The sequence below is a fragment of the Blennius ocellaris genome (assembly GCF_963422515.1).
Source record: "Blennius ocellaris genome assembly, chromosome: 8".
NCBI classification, from domain to species: domain Eukaryota; kingdom Metazoa; phylum Chordata; class Actinopteri; order Blenniiformes; family Blenniidae; genus Blennius; species Blennius ocellaris.
In genome coordinates, this window is record NC_137657.1 from 20,242,452 (window position 1) to 20,254,866 (window position 12,415).

Sequence of the window (12,415 nt, forward strand, 5' to 3'; positions counted from 1 at the left end):
AATCAAAAGAGAATCTACTTTGCAGTTTGAACAAGTACACTGCAGGTGAAAATATTCAGGTATTATTATGATGAAAGTCCTCTCCTTAGTATGCCAACAGGCACCTGAGAGAGGGAAGACACCTATCTGAGTAATGACAAGAAGAAATTGAAAGTGGGAGAGAGCGACCTTTATTGCATACATGTCAACCATTTTTCTCCCATGTGTTTTCAATAAATGGAAAATTCTTATAATAATAACCACTTTAATTGGGAACTTTCAATTAAAACAGAGGTTTTGGTTGTTCTTTTTTCTGAACTTACGAAAAAATATAAATAAGTTAGCAAGGAATAGTTTATAGGGCATAGGCAATAGGCAATAGAACAAATCAACCTGAAGATGTGAATGTGAACAGTGTGTACAATGGGGCATAGTAATGTGATGTAAAAATGCAGCCATAGAGTGGTTAACTTTGGTCTCATTTCAACATAAGACCCACATGGACAGAGTGTGGAGCCATGCTGTAAAGGTTTTAATGGCTCATAGCACTTTGACTTTGTGAACTTGTGTCAAACCCTCAGACACACATTGCAGGTGGCAGCTCTAAATGTACTGTAGGTAAAATGTCAGCGCTGAATTACCAGTGAGATCACAGCTAATGCATTTCAAATGAGGCTTTGAGTTATCATTTGCGAAATATCACTGAGGGGAACAACGTGTCCAGTGCAGGTGTTTGGCTCATTGTAATGACTCACCCTTGTGACGTTCTTGACCCGAAACAGACGCGTGATGACATCCTCGTCTGCTGACATGGACAGAAACTCCACCTCCATTGGCCCGTACTGCTGTAAACCAGGCTCCGGCCAGTACTGAACACATGGCTACATGTAGAATGGGAGAAAACCAGAAAAGGACAGACAGTTTTATTAGTAGTTGACTCTGGCATGTACAGTACCTGGGGGAAATATGTAATTCTTATGCTGATGAGGCAGAACTTTTTTTTTTTTGTTCTCGTAAAAGAAAAAGAAAACCATTTTGTGAAGTGTGTCTGTATGCAGGTATTAATGCTAAAAAAGCAGAAACAGGATGAAGAGGCATCCAGATTGGGCATAATAGGAGCAATAATAATGGCATTAGCGTGTGTTCACATAGAGCATGAGGTGTTACAGTACACTGCTGGTGTGAGTATGAGGAGAAAAGCATCCTGGGAAAGGGGAGATGTAATGTGCTTTGATAGATAGCAACAAGAGGGAGACAGAGTACTCCACTACGCAGAATAAACTCTATAACATAGTTCAAAACAAGATCTCGAAATGAACGAAATGAACAACTTAGAGCTGCTATAACTCAATTTCCAGACCCACAAGGTCTGCTTTGCACTGACAAAAAACCAGATGAAAACATTTAAAAAGGAGTGAATGAGAGAAGGGATTGAACAGGAGTACCAACTGTTTCTTTTCTTTATATTATTATTACCAGAATACAGAGGGCCAATACAGCAGCACCCCGTTTCTACTTAAATGAGCCCAACATCACAAAAGATTAATACTGATACTCATCAAGGCTGTAGAGGTCATATAAGTAGTTTACTGATTCTGAATAATTGCTTTTGGTAGATACTCTTATAATGAGTGCCAGCGAGCAACAAATTACTGTAGGAAGTGTCAGCGGTTCTCACCTGTCTATCGCTGAATAGCACTTTTTGTCTGGTAGGTGAACATTGATGCATGAAATACATTAAGACCGGAGGGAAAATACCAATATCAAATAAAACAGACAACAGATGCAAGTAGTGGTAAAGGTTTTGCTGCGTAAACTATTTGTTTTTCAGCTTTAAATTCACCAGGGTACATGAGAGACTCTCCTCTGCAGAAACATTAACAGACTGATTAACTTTGAGCATAATGTCGTCTCATTACATGTTCTAAAGTGTGCATAGGTTTTGCCTGGCAGCTTCCACCCACAGCAGAAAGAGATAATTGTTATCTAAATGCATAAGTCTAAGATTGTGTTTACTCAGTAATGGACTGGTGACCTGTCTAGGGTGTACCCTGCCTTCACCTAAAAGTCAGCAGGAATGGCATTTCCATCTACATATGAAGCGAAGCTGGATACAGTAAACATAAAAGGTAGGGCAAGGTAAGTTTATTTATAAAGCAGCATGCAGAGACGAGGCAATAAATTACTTTATAAAACCTTAGAATACATCAAAACACAAAATTAAAAATACATGAAGATTCTGGAGGGATGGAGGGAGGGAGGGCAGTATATGTCTTTGCTGGAGAAGGATTTTTCTTGAAATAACAAAACATCTTAAGGCCTACTTTTACAATTAACCAGCATAGATCTGAATGCATGATGTTCAAGGTTGTAATGCAATGCAACACATTATGCTCATTTAATGTTTAAAGTTTGGCTTTCAACACTTTTAAATTCCACATCCAGGCTTGAAATCCCCAAAATGAGACTTTGTAGAAGTTATTACTTTCAATGCCAGTGGCTTTTTCTGGAATTCAAAAGTTATTCATGTACAGGTGTAAATACAAGATAATGAGAGATTATTTATAAGAACATTGAATTGCCCTTGCAAGAGTATTAATAAAGAACAAATGTTGCCTTGCGTGTGCCAGTTTGCCTGATCTCAGTGTAGCATTTTACATTTCGGATTAAAATGCTCCTATTCAGATCTGTTCATTTGTCCTTGGCAGCTTTTATTTTGCCTGCTGCAAGTCTTCTTTGGTTTGTTGGAGGTGTTTCATCCTTGCAGGTTGTGCACATTTGGCATCCCACAAGGAACTGTTTCTGAACCCCTCTTTTTACTTGTTTTCATCATTTCCTGAGGCTACAGTGTTACATACCTGCAAAATAGAATAATTATTAGATGTGGTTTCTTAATTCTCATGCTGAGTTAATGATGCCCTCTTGTATCCATCTCAGAGTTGCAATCATACAGCAACACTGTCGTTTCTGCACAACTGTTTATCTCCTGTTAAGGATTGGATGGATGGTTGCCAGTCTCATTCAGATTTAGTCCAACAAATCAGAGTTGTGTGAGTAAGGCTGTAGTCGAGCTGTGCCAGCTTTGGGCTCTTAAATAGAGTATGTTGTCCCTTCTGTTACATGCCTGGATGTTACAATTATTCATCGCCTCAGCCTTGGCGCTCATACTACAATTGTAAGCTTGTAAGCTCAGTTTTCCCAACTGACAACGGTCTTAAGAATCACGTATTTTATTTAATAATAATCAAAGCCTTGTTAATCACTTTCTTCTTAAGTATGCATGATCAATGTGATGATTCTTTATTTTGAAAATTTGCATTAACCTAAGAATGGTGGATCTTTTTTATGTGTTTTTTTTTTTTTTGGGGGGGGGGTGGTGTTCACAAGTACAGAGATTTTTGGACAAAAATATATGATTATATTTACATGTCATTCCTCAGAACAAACTCAAGGATCTAGTGTCGCCTCCCTCGGCGTGGCTGATGATTATCCAACGGAGCCCTTGAGTCCTTATTTACCAGCTGCAATTACATGGCTTATGGAGGGAAATCTGGAGTGCAAAAGCTTTAAATTCTCTTCTAACAGATGAATTAATATTTTATGTTGGATTTTTTTATTCTCCGTATAAGTGAGTACGGTCCTTGAATCTTTTCTTATATTTCCACTAATTATTATTGCAATTAAATTTTGAAACAGTATAGAGAAACATGGCAGCAAAACGAGGGAGCGAGAGAGAGAGAGAGAGAGAGACAGCGAGAGACACAGACATATGCTCCTGAAAAAAAAAGAAAAGAAAAAAGAAAGTGGGCTGACAACAAAAAGAACTGCTGGAGGGTAATACAAGCCAATTCTTCTGAGATGTATCTCAGGGAGGGAAAAGAAGAACTGGGGCAGCCGTTATCTCGTCAAGTCTTGAGATCAATACGGTCAGGGATCAAAGCCCAACAAAATGGCATGAAGGAACTAATCCCAAGTACAGTAAAGATACAGCAACAGTGAAGGCAGGCTATGTCAGGAAAAGTCTCAAATCAAGTTCATGCAACCCCGAGACTAAAACTACAAACTTGTACAGCAAACAGTGGCACAGTGTTTGTGAGTGGACTCAAATATTTTCCTTTCTCTTTTTTTTTTCTCACAGTGCCAACAAATCAATGGCAATAAAGAAGCGTATAACACTTTGACCTTACCCAGGCAGAGTTTGACTGGTTGAGTTGGTTCAGCATGACCACAGCTGTGCAGCCGTAGTCAAACACCAGCCTCCAGAAGTCAGCCGTGGTGCCCGGCAGGGGGTGAGGGGTCACAATGAAAGCAGCCTGTCGGTGGAAGCTGTCAGCGAGAGCTGCATTGATGTAATTGTTACTCTCCCCTTCTGTTGTGACCAAGAAGGCCAGGGCGCGGTCGGGTGGCAGAACGTCCATGCTGCGGTTCTTCTCCCGGTTCCTGGGCAACAGAGCAATGCTGCACTCCTCCACGTCCAGGTGAGGTGTCACAGAGTTGAGCGTCTGCAAAGGGAAATATCAAAAGGTGACAGTGAGGCGGCAACAAAGGAAGATTTTAAATGGCGTTTGAAGAAGGCAACATGCCGGGAGTCATGCCCAAAAAACAGAAGAAAGAAATGTATGTGAAAAGGAGGAGTAATGAGAAATGAGAAGAAAAAAATGTTTTTAAATTAAAAAGTAATTGAGGGTGTTTCAATCCAAGCGTTCAATAAAGCTCAATGTAATAAAAGAATAAAACCTTGAAGGCACTCATTGCAATCTGCTCTGTTCTTGACACCATAATTAGATTGGATGATGTGGGAAAATAATCACAAATACACAGCATCAATAATTGATCTGTGACAACGATTGGCAGTTGATTTTCAGCAGGATGAAAAAACTGAAAAGCAAACACAAACACTGTGGAGGACAGGCTTCCTACATCGATGTCAGACGGATTAGTTCACAAGATCAAAGCAAAGGAAATAATGCTTTCTTTTACCATCGTATAACAGTTTGTCATTCCAAAAGTCACACACCCTACTGTAATATTCCCAATGCATCTGTTTCAATTCTTGCAATATGCATATCGCATATAATAGTATGACATTCCACAGAGCACGTGAGTCTTTTCCTCTATCACTTTGAAATGCTAAACCTGGAATCTATGCAGCTGCTGGTTGAGTGCCGCAGCAGAGGGGGAAGGATGAGGCAGGTAAAGCATGTGGGAACGCAGCTGGTTCTTGTCCCTTCAAATCAACATTTAATAAAATGTTCTGCTTGTGCATTCTCACAAAGCAGGTTGAGGATTTCAATAACAGTCACTCAGGAGTCAAATTGAAACCAACATCATCTTGCTCAAATACAAACACTTGTACATGGCACACAAGCATGAATCTACATATCTGCTTATTCCTTCCTGAAACAAGTGGCCATGCTGAGTTAAAGAATGCTGATCACAGAATGAACATTCAGTGCACAATAATGAATTACATTATTGACAAATTTGTAAACAGTATGATTGACTCCCGGTATCTTGTCAAATTCTCAGTGTATTCCAATTGAATGTAGTATTCCAAGTTGTTTTAGAGGTGAAAGTTGCACAAGACCTGCAACCATTCAGGTCAGAATTCCAGGTTTTTAATCACATTCAAAACTAATCTCAATTGGCATCACTCCCTAAATGTGTCAAATAAATATATTTTTTTGAATGAAATTGTATTAATGATTTGATTTTGATTCTCAAAACTTAGTTTACAGCTATTGAGACCTCAATGCAATGCTTTCTGTTTGAGAGGATGACACCTGCAAGTCCCTCACAGTCACCGTGTCTACATTTCATCTAATAAAATAAAACAATTATCGTGTAAGTTTGAATGGTGCTTGATCTTAATAAATGAGCATGCAAACATGTTAACTAAGCTGAAATCAAAGATTTCCATGTTTCGCTCACACATCTGGATGAAGAAAGCAGATACAAAGGTAATCAGGAGCTCAAACCATATAATCCAGCTTATAGGTACCGGTAGTTGTGAACATTAGCCATTTGTAGGGCTCTGTATTGCTAATTTGCGAGACTGTTATTGTCTATTGTTTCAGTCTTTGATGTCGTAGGGCAACCACCACCCGTCATTACATAGGCAACACGATTTCAGCAATAATTGGATGACTCACACTTGCATGTACACCAGGATGAAGACAATGGTCCAATTAAAACACTTATTTGGGCCGTGGTCATAGCTGTGCATGTAAAGATGAGCGATCAAATGTGAACAGCGTGCCTGTAAACAATGTTTGACGTTGTGTTTATTGTAGTTGGAAGGATTGTGACTATTTTAAAGTGTCCTTTGTACAGTTCCGCTCGTGGATGTAGAGCTCCAGTGTTTTAATGAATGGAATATGGCTCTTGGAGGCATTCGCCAAAGAACATCTTTCATCTACATGTCCATATTATTAAGTTCTTGATGTGACGCCGAGAGCAGAATTACCTGAAACTCCTCCCGCAGTTGAGAGGAATTACTCTGAGAGTCCACTCGCAGCATCTCTTTGTAAGTGACTGCAAATTCATTGACCAAAATAGCGGTCTCCCCACAAAGACAGGCCTCCAGAATGGCATCATGGATGAAAATGTACTGCTCCTGAAACAACAGCAGGTACATCAAAATATGCTTTGAAATGACAAACACCTAAACAAAGACTACAAAAAAAACCGAGCTGGTTTAAAGCAGCGCATGTATATAAATAATCAAACAATTTGAAGAACAGTGGATATTTTTCATAACCTGCCTTGTTCTGAATTAAACATGCGCTTTAATGTTAGCACCATATCAGGGCTGCTGGAGAATGAATAAATGTTTCGGAGTAAACAAACACATGCGGCGTGCATTTAATTAGTGCACCCCTGCAAATATCTACAAATGTAATAAACAGCAAAGTCAATGCTAGATTTACATGATAAGGGGTGAATATGCAAATGACCCACACATCTGAAGAACAGCGCGTGCCTACGCAGCACACTGACAGGCAAGGTGAGTCTCTAAAACTATCACAGTGACCTTTACATAAGTCCCAGAGTGGGAGTATGGTAATACGCCCCCCCTTGCTCTTTGAATTTCCAAACAACAGGAGGGAAAAACAAATGTTTGAAAACCTGACTTCTCTGAAGTTCGGGAGCAGAGAGAGATTCTAAAGATACTAAAGCCAATGATGTAACTTGCTGAAAGTGTTAAACAGGCACAAGATTGATGTGAGATGAGTTGAAATGCAGCGCCGCAGACACACTGACCTCTGTCTGGATCATGTTGATGCGTCGAGAGCAAAGAGTTTTAACGCAGTTGTAGATATCCACCACACCTTCACACTCCGCCATGTCCAACATGACATCTAACACAATGTAGCAGCCGGTCCGGCCCGCCCCCGCACTGAGAGAAAAACAGCACCTTATGTAACGAATCTCACCGTCTTAAAACATTTTGTTTTCAGACGGTGTTGCTCAGAGTCTCCCTCGTGCTAATGTGTCACAAAATACACATTTACCAAAGTCCGAGAAAGACATCACAAAATATTCATGTCATCCACCTTTTGAATGGCACAGAGAGTTAAAATGTTCATTTTCTTACACGAATAAAAGTTAAAATCATACAATTTAAGTGTTTAATGACACGGAAATCAATAAAGAGCTTTAGATTGATTTATACAAGCTTTTTAATCATTACTTAGACTGGTTTTATTGGAGTTACCCAGGGTGTCATTTGCTTGAGGAATGGAAGGTCATACCCTCCCTCTCATCTACATATTCCCACTTCTGCCATTTTGTGTTTTTTTTATAGCAGAAAGGGATAAAAATGCATTTTCCATTAATAAAAATTAAACCTACTTCACCAGCCCAGCAAACTGGACCAAAAAAGTTAACTCTGGTACATTAACAGGGAAACCCACTTCATTAACTATAAACTCTTACTCCACACTTGCGCCCAATGAAAAAGACTATTAAAGGCTGCTGGAAGCTGCAGAGACTGTAATATGTTTGTCAGGCAGTGTGTAGTGAGATATGTCTTTATATGAGGAACTGTAACAATTAAGGTTTTATGCTTATTATATTTTTTATGTGTAGCCAATAAGGGAAATAACATCTGTGGGAATTTTTGTAAAAATATATTTTAGGATATTTAATACTTTCTTCATTTTACCAACACATTCATATTGTAGTTTCATTTAATTTCTGGTTAAATTTTTCAGCACATGAATACCAAAACTGTGTAAAAACACAGTACTGTACTGTACTTTTCTTTGAAAGATGGCTGCTTTCATGATAGATCTTTGTGTATTTATTTGACATTTTATTTTGCAATGACTTTGTGTCTTATTTAAATAAATACCTATGAACTACTGCTAGTGGAATGGTGGAGAAAGATTTTTGGGCTGCGGAATATGTCCCTTAGCCTTTGAGGACAGGATGTCGTGGTGTTTTTAGAGTAAATACATACCACTGCATTTAATACAGTAAAGACAACTGCAGTCCTAGGTTTCATAAACAGCCAACTCAATTTTGTAGCTTGACTGGAATACAGAGTGGCTGTTGGTTTAGTTTATTAACAGGTAAAAATGCTTGCTCAGTTTGGCTACCTGCAGTGGACCACCACTGGGCCCGCATCCGGAGGAGTGGAGGCTTTCACTCTTCGTATAAAAGCCAGTAGTCCGGTGGCGTGGTAGGGGACGCCATGTTCAGGCCAGGACGTAAAGTGGAACTGACGCACCTCGTGCTTGGTTGAGTATCCTCTCTGTAAAAAAAAACAGACATAGTACACCTTGGCATGACGCTTAAAAAAAACCCTACATAATGACTTGAACCCTAATCCTGGAAAGCCACAGGCCCTGATTTCACTGAGATGTACTGCGGTTCATTCATGATAGATGTGGCAAATACTTCAGTTCAGCGTGAGGACAACCAGGACATTATTTACGTGGGCTGTTGGGTCTTCGAGGACAGTGAGGCCTCTGGGCACCACATGTTAATAGCGGCTGCGCTGTGACAGACGCGCAGAGAGGAATTACTGAGGCTCAGGGGAGCTCAGCGAAGGCTGGGGGGAGTTTCTGCTCTGTGCTGGGAGGCTGCTGCAGTTGTACGGCAATTTCTTCCTCCACATGGGAATGAAGAAGTGAACTGACGCAAAGCAAACATTTGTTCAAGACAGAAATCCCAAAAAAAGAAAGCAATAAAAAAAAAGAGGCCCTATGAAAAACATGCTGTCACCAGTTCACAAATTCATGCCGATTTGAATAAGCAGCAGCGTGTGCCCATGGAGAGCAAATGTGACAGTGTGATGATAATGCCGTGTTTGTGCCACTGTCACTCCGGCGTTGCTCTGAGCCCTCGCAATGAGAGATCCCGCAGGAGATTGACAGCATGGAGGCCACAAGGGGCACAACGCTGTAACAGCTATGTTGAGGAAATGACAGGGGCATTCGCACAGCTACTGGTGTTAATTCCTCTGAATTTAACATGTGGACCTCATGCCCATCAGCAGTAAGTCCTGTCAAGTGTCTAATCCCCTCTATTCCTGGGCTACTTCTAATTTTAATACTTGCTCTTGCAGGTAACAAGGCTAATATATGTTCACATCAGTGAATCGACATGAAACATGGAGCAAAAAGCAGAAAAAGAAGATGCAGTTTCAGAGTCATGCAGCTGTTGTAGACCATTGTTGCCGGAAAGAGACAAATCTGAGGTCGTTTAGCACAAGACAACAAATGTGAGACTGTAGATGAACATGCAAAGGAAAGACGTACATCTGAAGTGAACTCACCCTCTCCAAGGCAAAAGTGCGAACTGTGTATTCAGCGAGCGTCTCCGTCTTGAGCAGAGTAATTTTGATGTCACCGTACATCTCGCTGTCATCGGGCCAGTATTTACAGCATTTCACCTGTTTAAATAGAGACCAAAGCAGCAGAATTAAACACCCCCGCAAGCTTGGAGAAAGGGTAAACACAAGTCGGCCTGTTTGATTGAGAACTACTGAAGCTGAATGTCAAGTTAGTTCAAACACGGCAGTGAATGCTGGTTTAACGTAATTTTTCAGGATACACTTTACTCTATGGCACAAGTTTTCAGCTGTTGTTCATATATTACCACCCATCGTGTTAATAAATTACACTGTGGGTCACATGAAATCACCTGCCTCACTTTAGTCTTCTCCCTGACGGATGGATCGACCACGTTTGTAGTTATAATTTTTATCTGAAATTGAATGTTGTCAACTGTCCATTCTCGGTTGGCTTCACATCGATAACGTCAGCGCTAACTCAAGGAAATGACAGTGTGATTGGATGGATAACACCACTACTGCCATCAGTCCAGCCACTGAGCTACAAGGTACACCCATTTCACAAAGGACAAGAGATGCTGACATCTTTGCTTATGAACATTAGGAGGATAATGGATGGCAGGACTAAGTTAACGTTCATTTGGATAAATCGACCCCCCCCCCCCCCCCCAGAAAATCAGTTCTTTCACCAATTTTAGGCATCTAAGCACTGAAAGTCCTTTCCATCAAGTCTGAAATTAAAGCTTTAAATCCTGCCTCGATACTTAATAAGATATAACTCTTTAAAAAAGGAAAATCTCAAAGGATTTAATTTAACTATTGGTTTGAAAGCAAATGAGAGAAATATTTCCTCAGAGATCATTATACAAAATTAAGTGATGACAGCAAACAATATGTAATTCATTTGTGGCTTTCACATGGCACAGACAGATTGGCCTGAAATTTAATAAGATGAAAGTGTGGAGGTGAGATTTCAAACACTGCAGAAGAACAAAAACAACCTGTTCCTTTGCAGATATTTTATATTTGCTGACAAAAAGAAGAGAAGCACAATAATCACGTAATAGTTTGCGGAATATTGAACAGGAGGGCTGCAATCTTTTCTTGACAACACCGGACGCAACAAAAGTATAACGTGGATTCAGCTACATACACCACTTCCTGTTTGTTTGATGGTTGCCAGAATGCTACGAATAGGGAATCATACAGGATGAAGGGCTAATGCAGGAAAAAAAATGGTGCAATTTCAACCATACACAGAGGTAATACGTCCCCTGCTTCCACTGAAGAGGATAGGATACGTAGAGTACAATTCATAGCGCCTGAATTTGTGAGGTGGAAAATCACGGTGCTACAACATAATTTGCATAAGGACAACAGCCTTTCATATGTGGCACACCACATGTTTTATATACACCACAAGTATTTTATAGCACATTTTATGAACTTGGCAATCATTAAAATGATGTCAATTTCTATAGAGCCGCACTGCTCTCACATCTGAAAAACAACAGCTTATCCTTTAAAAAACATGGGTATATATATAAAAATGTATTTTGTAAACATTTTTCATGTTCCGTTGCCACAGAAATACCACAGATCGTTGAATCAGATGCATTTGCAAACACTGCTAACAACACACAAAGTCTCAGTCTGCACATAAATGCTCCGTAAATGCCTTGTTACTCCTACAACTCTAGAAACAAATCACAGCTCCACATTCAGTCAGCCTGTGCTCCCAATCCATGTTTACGTTTACATACCGACACCAGCTGCCAGCCAGCAGAATTAGCCCGGTGTTGGAAAAATAGTAGCAGCCACACGCGCAGACGATGGAGAGCCAGTACTGATAAAAAAGTGCGGCGCTGATATTGTGGGTGCTGCCTGCCTCGAGTCTCTGCACTTCAGAAAACCAGCTAAGCTACAGTTTACATGAACGTTGTACTTTTTTAAAAATAAGACATGGCATGATATTTTTTTCAGGGACGTTGTCCTTTGACCAGCACAGTCTATTATCATTCATTATTTAATTACCATGGATATTTTTAGCAAGCTTGAACTTTAAAAAAGTGTCTCTACCAATCGTGTATTGGGAAGATAATCCAATCAGTTAATATTTGTATAAAATCCATTCAAAATATTAAGATGACACTGTCATAACAACAGTTCAAACGATGAAACGAGACTTTCTTTTACATTTTTTAGGTCAAAGACCCCTATGCTATATATATATATATATATATATATATATATATATATATATATATATATATATATATATATATATATATATACTGCCACAATATATATATATATATATATATATATATATATATATATATATATATATATATATATATATATATATATATATATATATATATATATATATATATATATATATATATATATATATATTGTGGCAGTTGCTAGGAGCCAGGCCTCTCACCCAAAGGACTCTGGGTAGAGGGGTTTAGGGCTCTCCCGCGCTGGGGCTTTTGTGGGGCTGTGCCAGTCCAGTTCGGTGTTCGCTACAATAAAGACGTGTTCCAAGATTCAGCTCTGCCTCATCCTTCGTCCTGCCACATTGGTGACCCCGACGTGATCCAATGTGGCAGGACGAAGGATGAGGCA

At 39.7% G+C, this 12,415-nt stretch overlaps 1 protein-coding gene across 2 annotated transcripts in view; it reads right to left on the minus strand.

Annotated features, from left to right (window-relative positions):
* The window catches only part of ptprub (protein tyrosine phosphatase receptor type Ub), a 177,188-nt gene that overhangs the window by 7,755 nt on the left and 157,018 nt on the right, over positions 1-12,415 (minus strand). For both annotated transcript variants that reach the window (XM_080501174.1, XM_080501173.1), the window contains 6 exons: positions 9,764-9,880; positions 8,583-8,737; positions 7,243-7,378; positions 6,446-6,595; positions 4,167-4,481; positions 735-860 (listed from right to left, as the gene is read on the minus strand). In XM_080501174.1, coding sequence (XP_080357300.1) covers positions 735-860; positions 4,167-4,481; positions 6,446-6,595; positions 7,243-7,378; positions 8,583-8,737; positions 9,764-9,880 — 999 coding nt within the window. The remainder of the gene's footprint in view (positions 1-734; positions 861-4,166; positions 4,482-6,445; positions 6,596-7,242; positions 7,379-8,582; positions 8,738-9,763; positions 9,881-12,415) is intronic.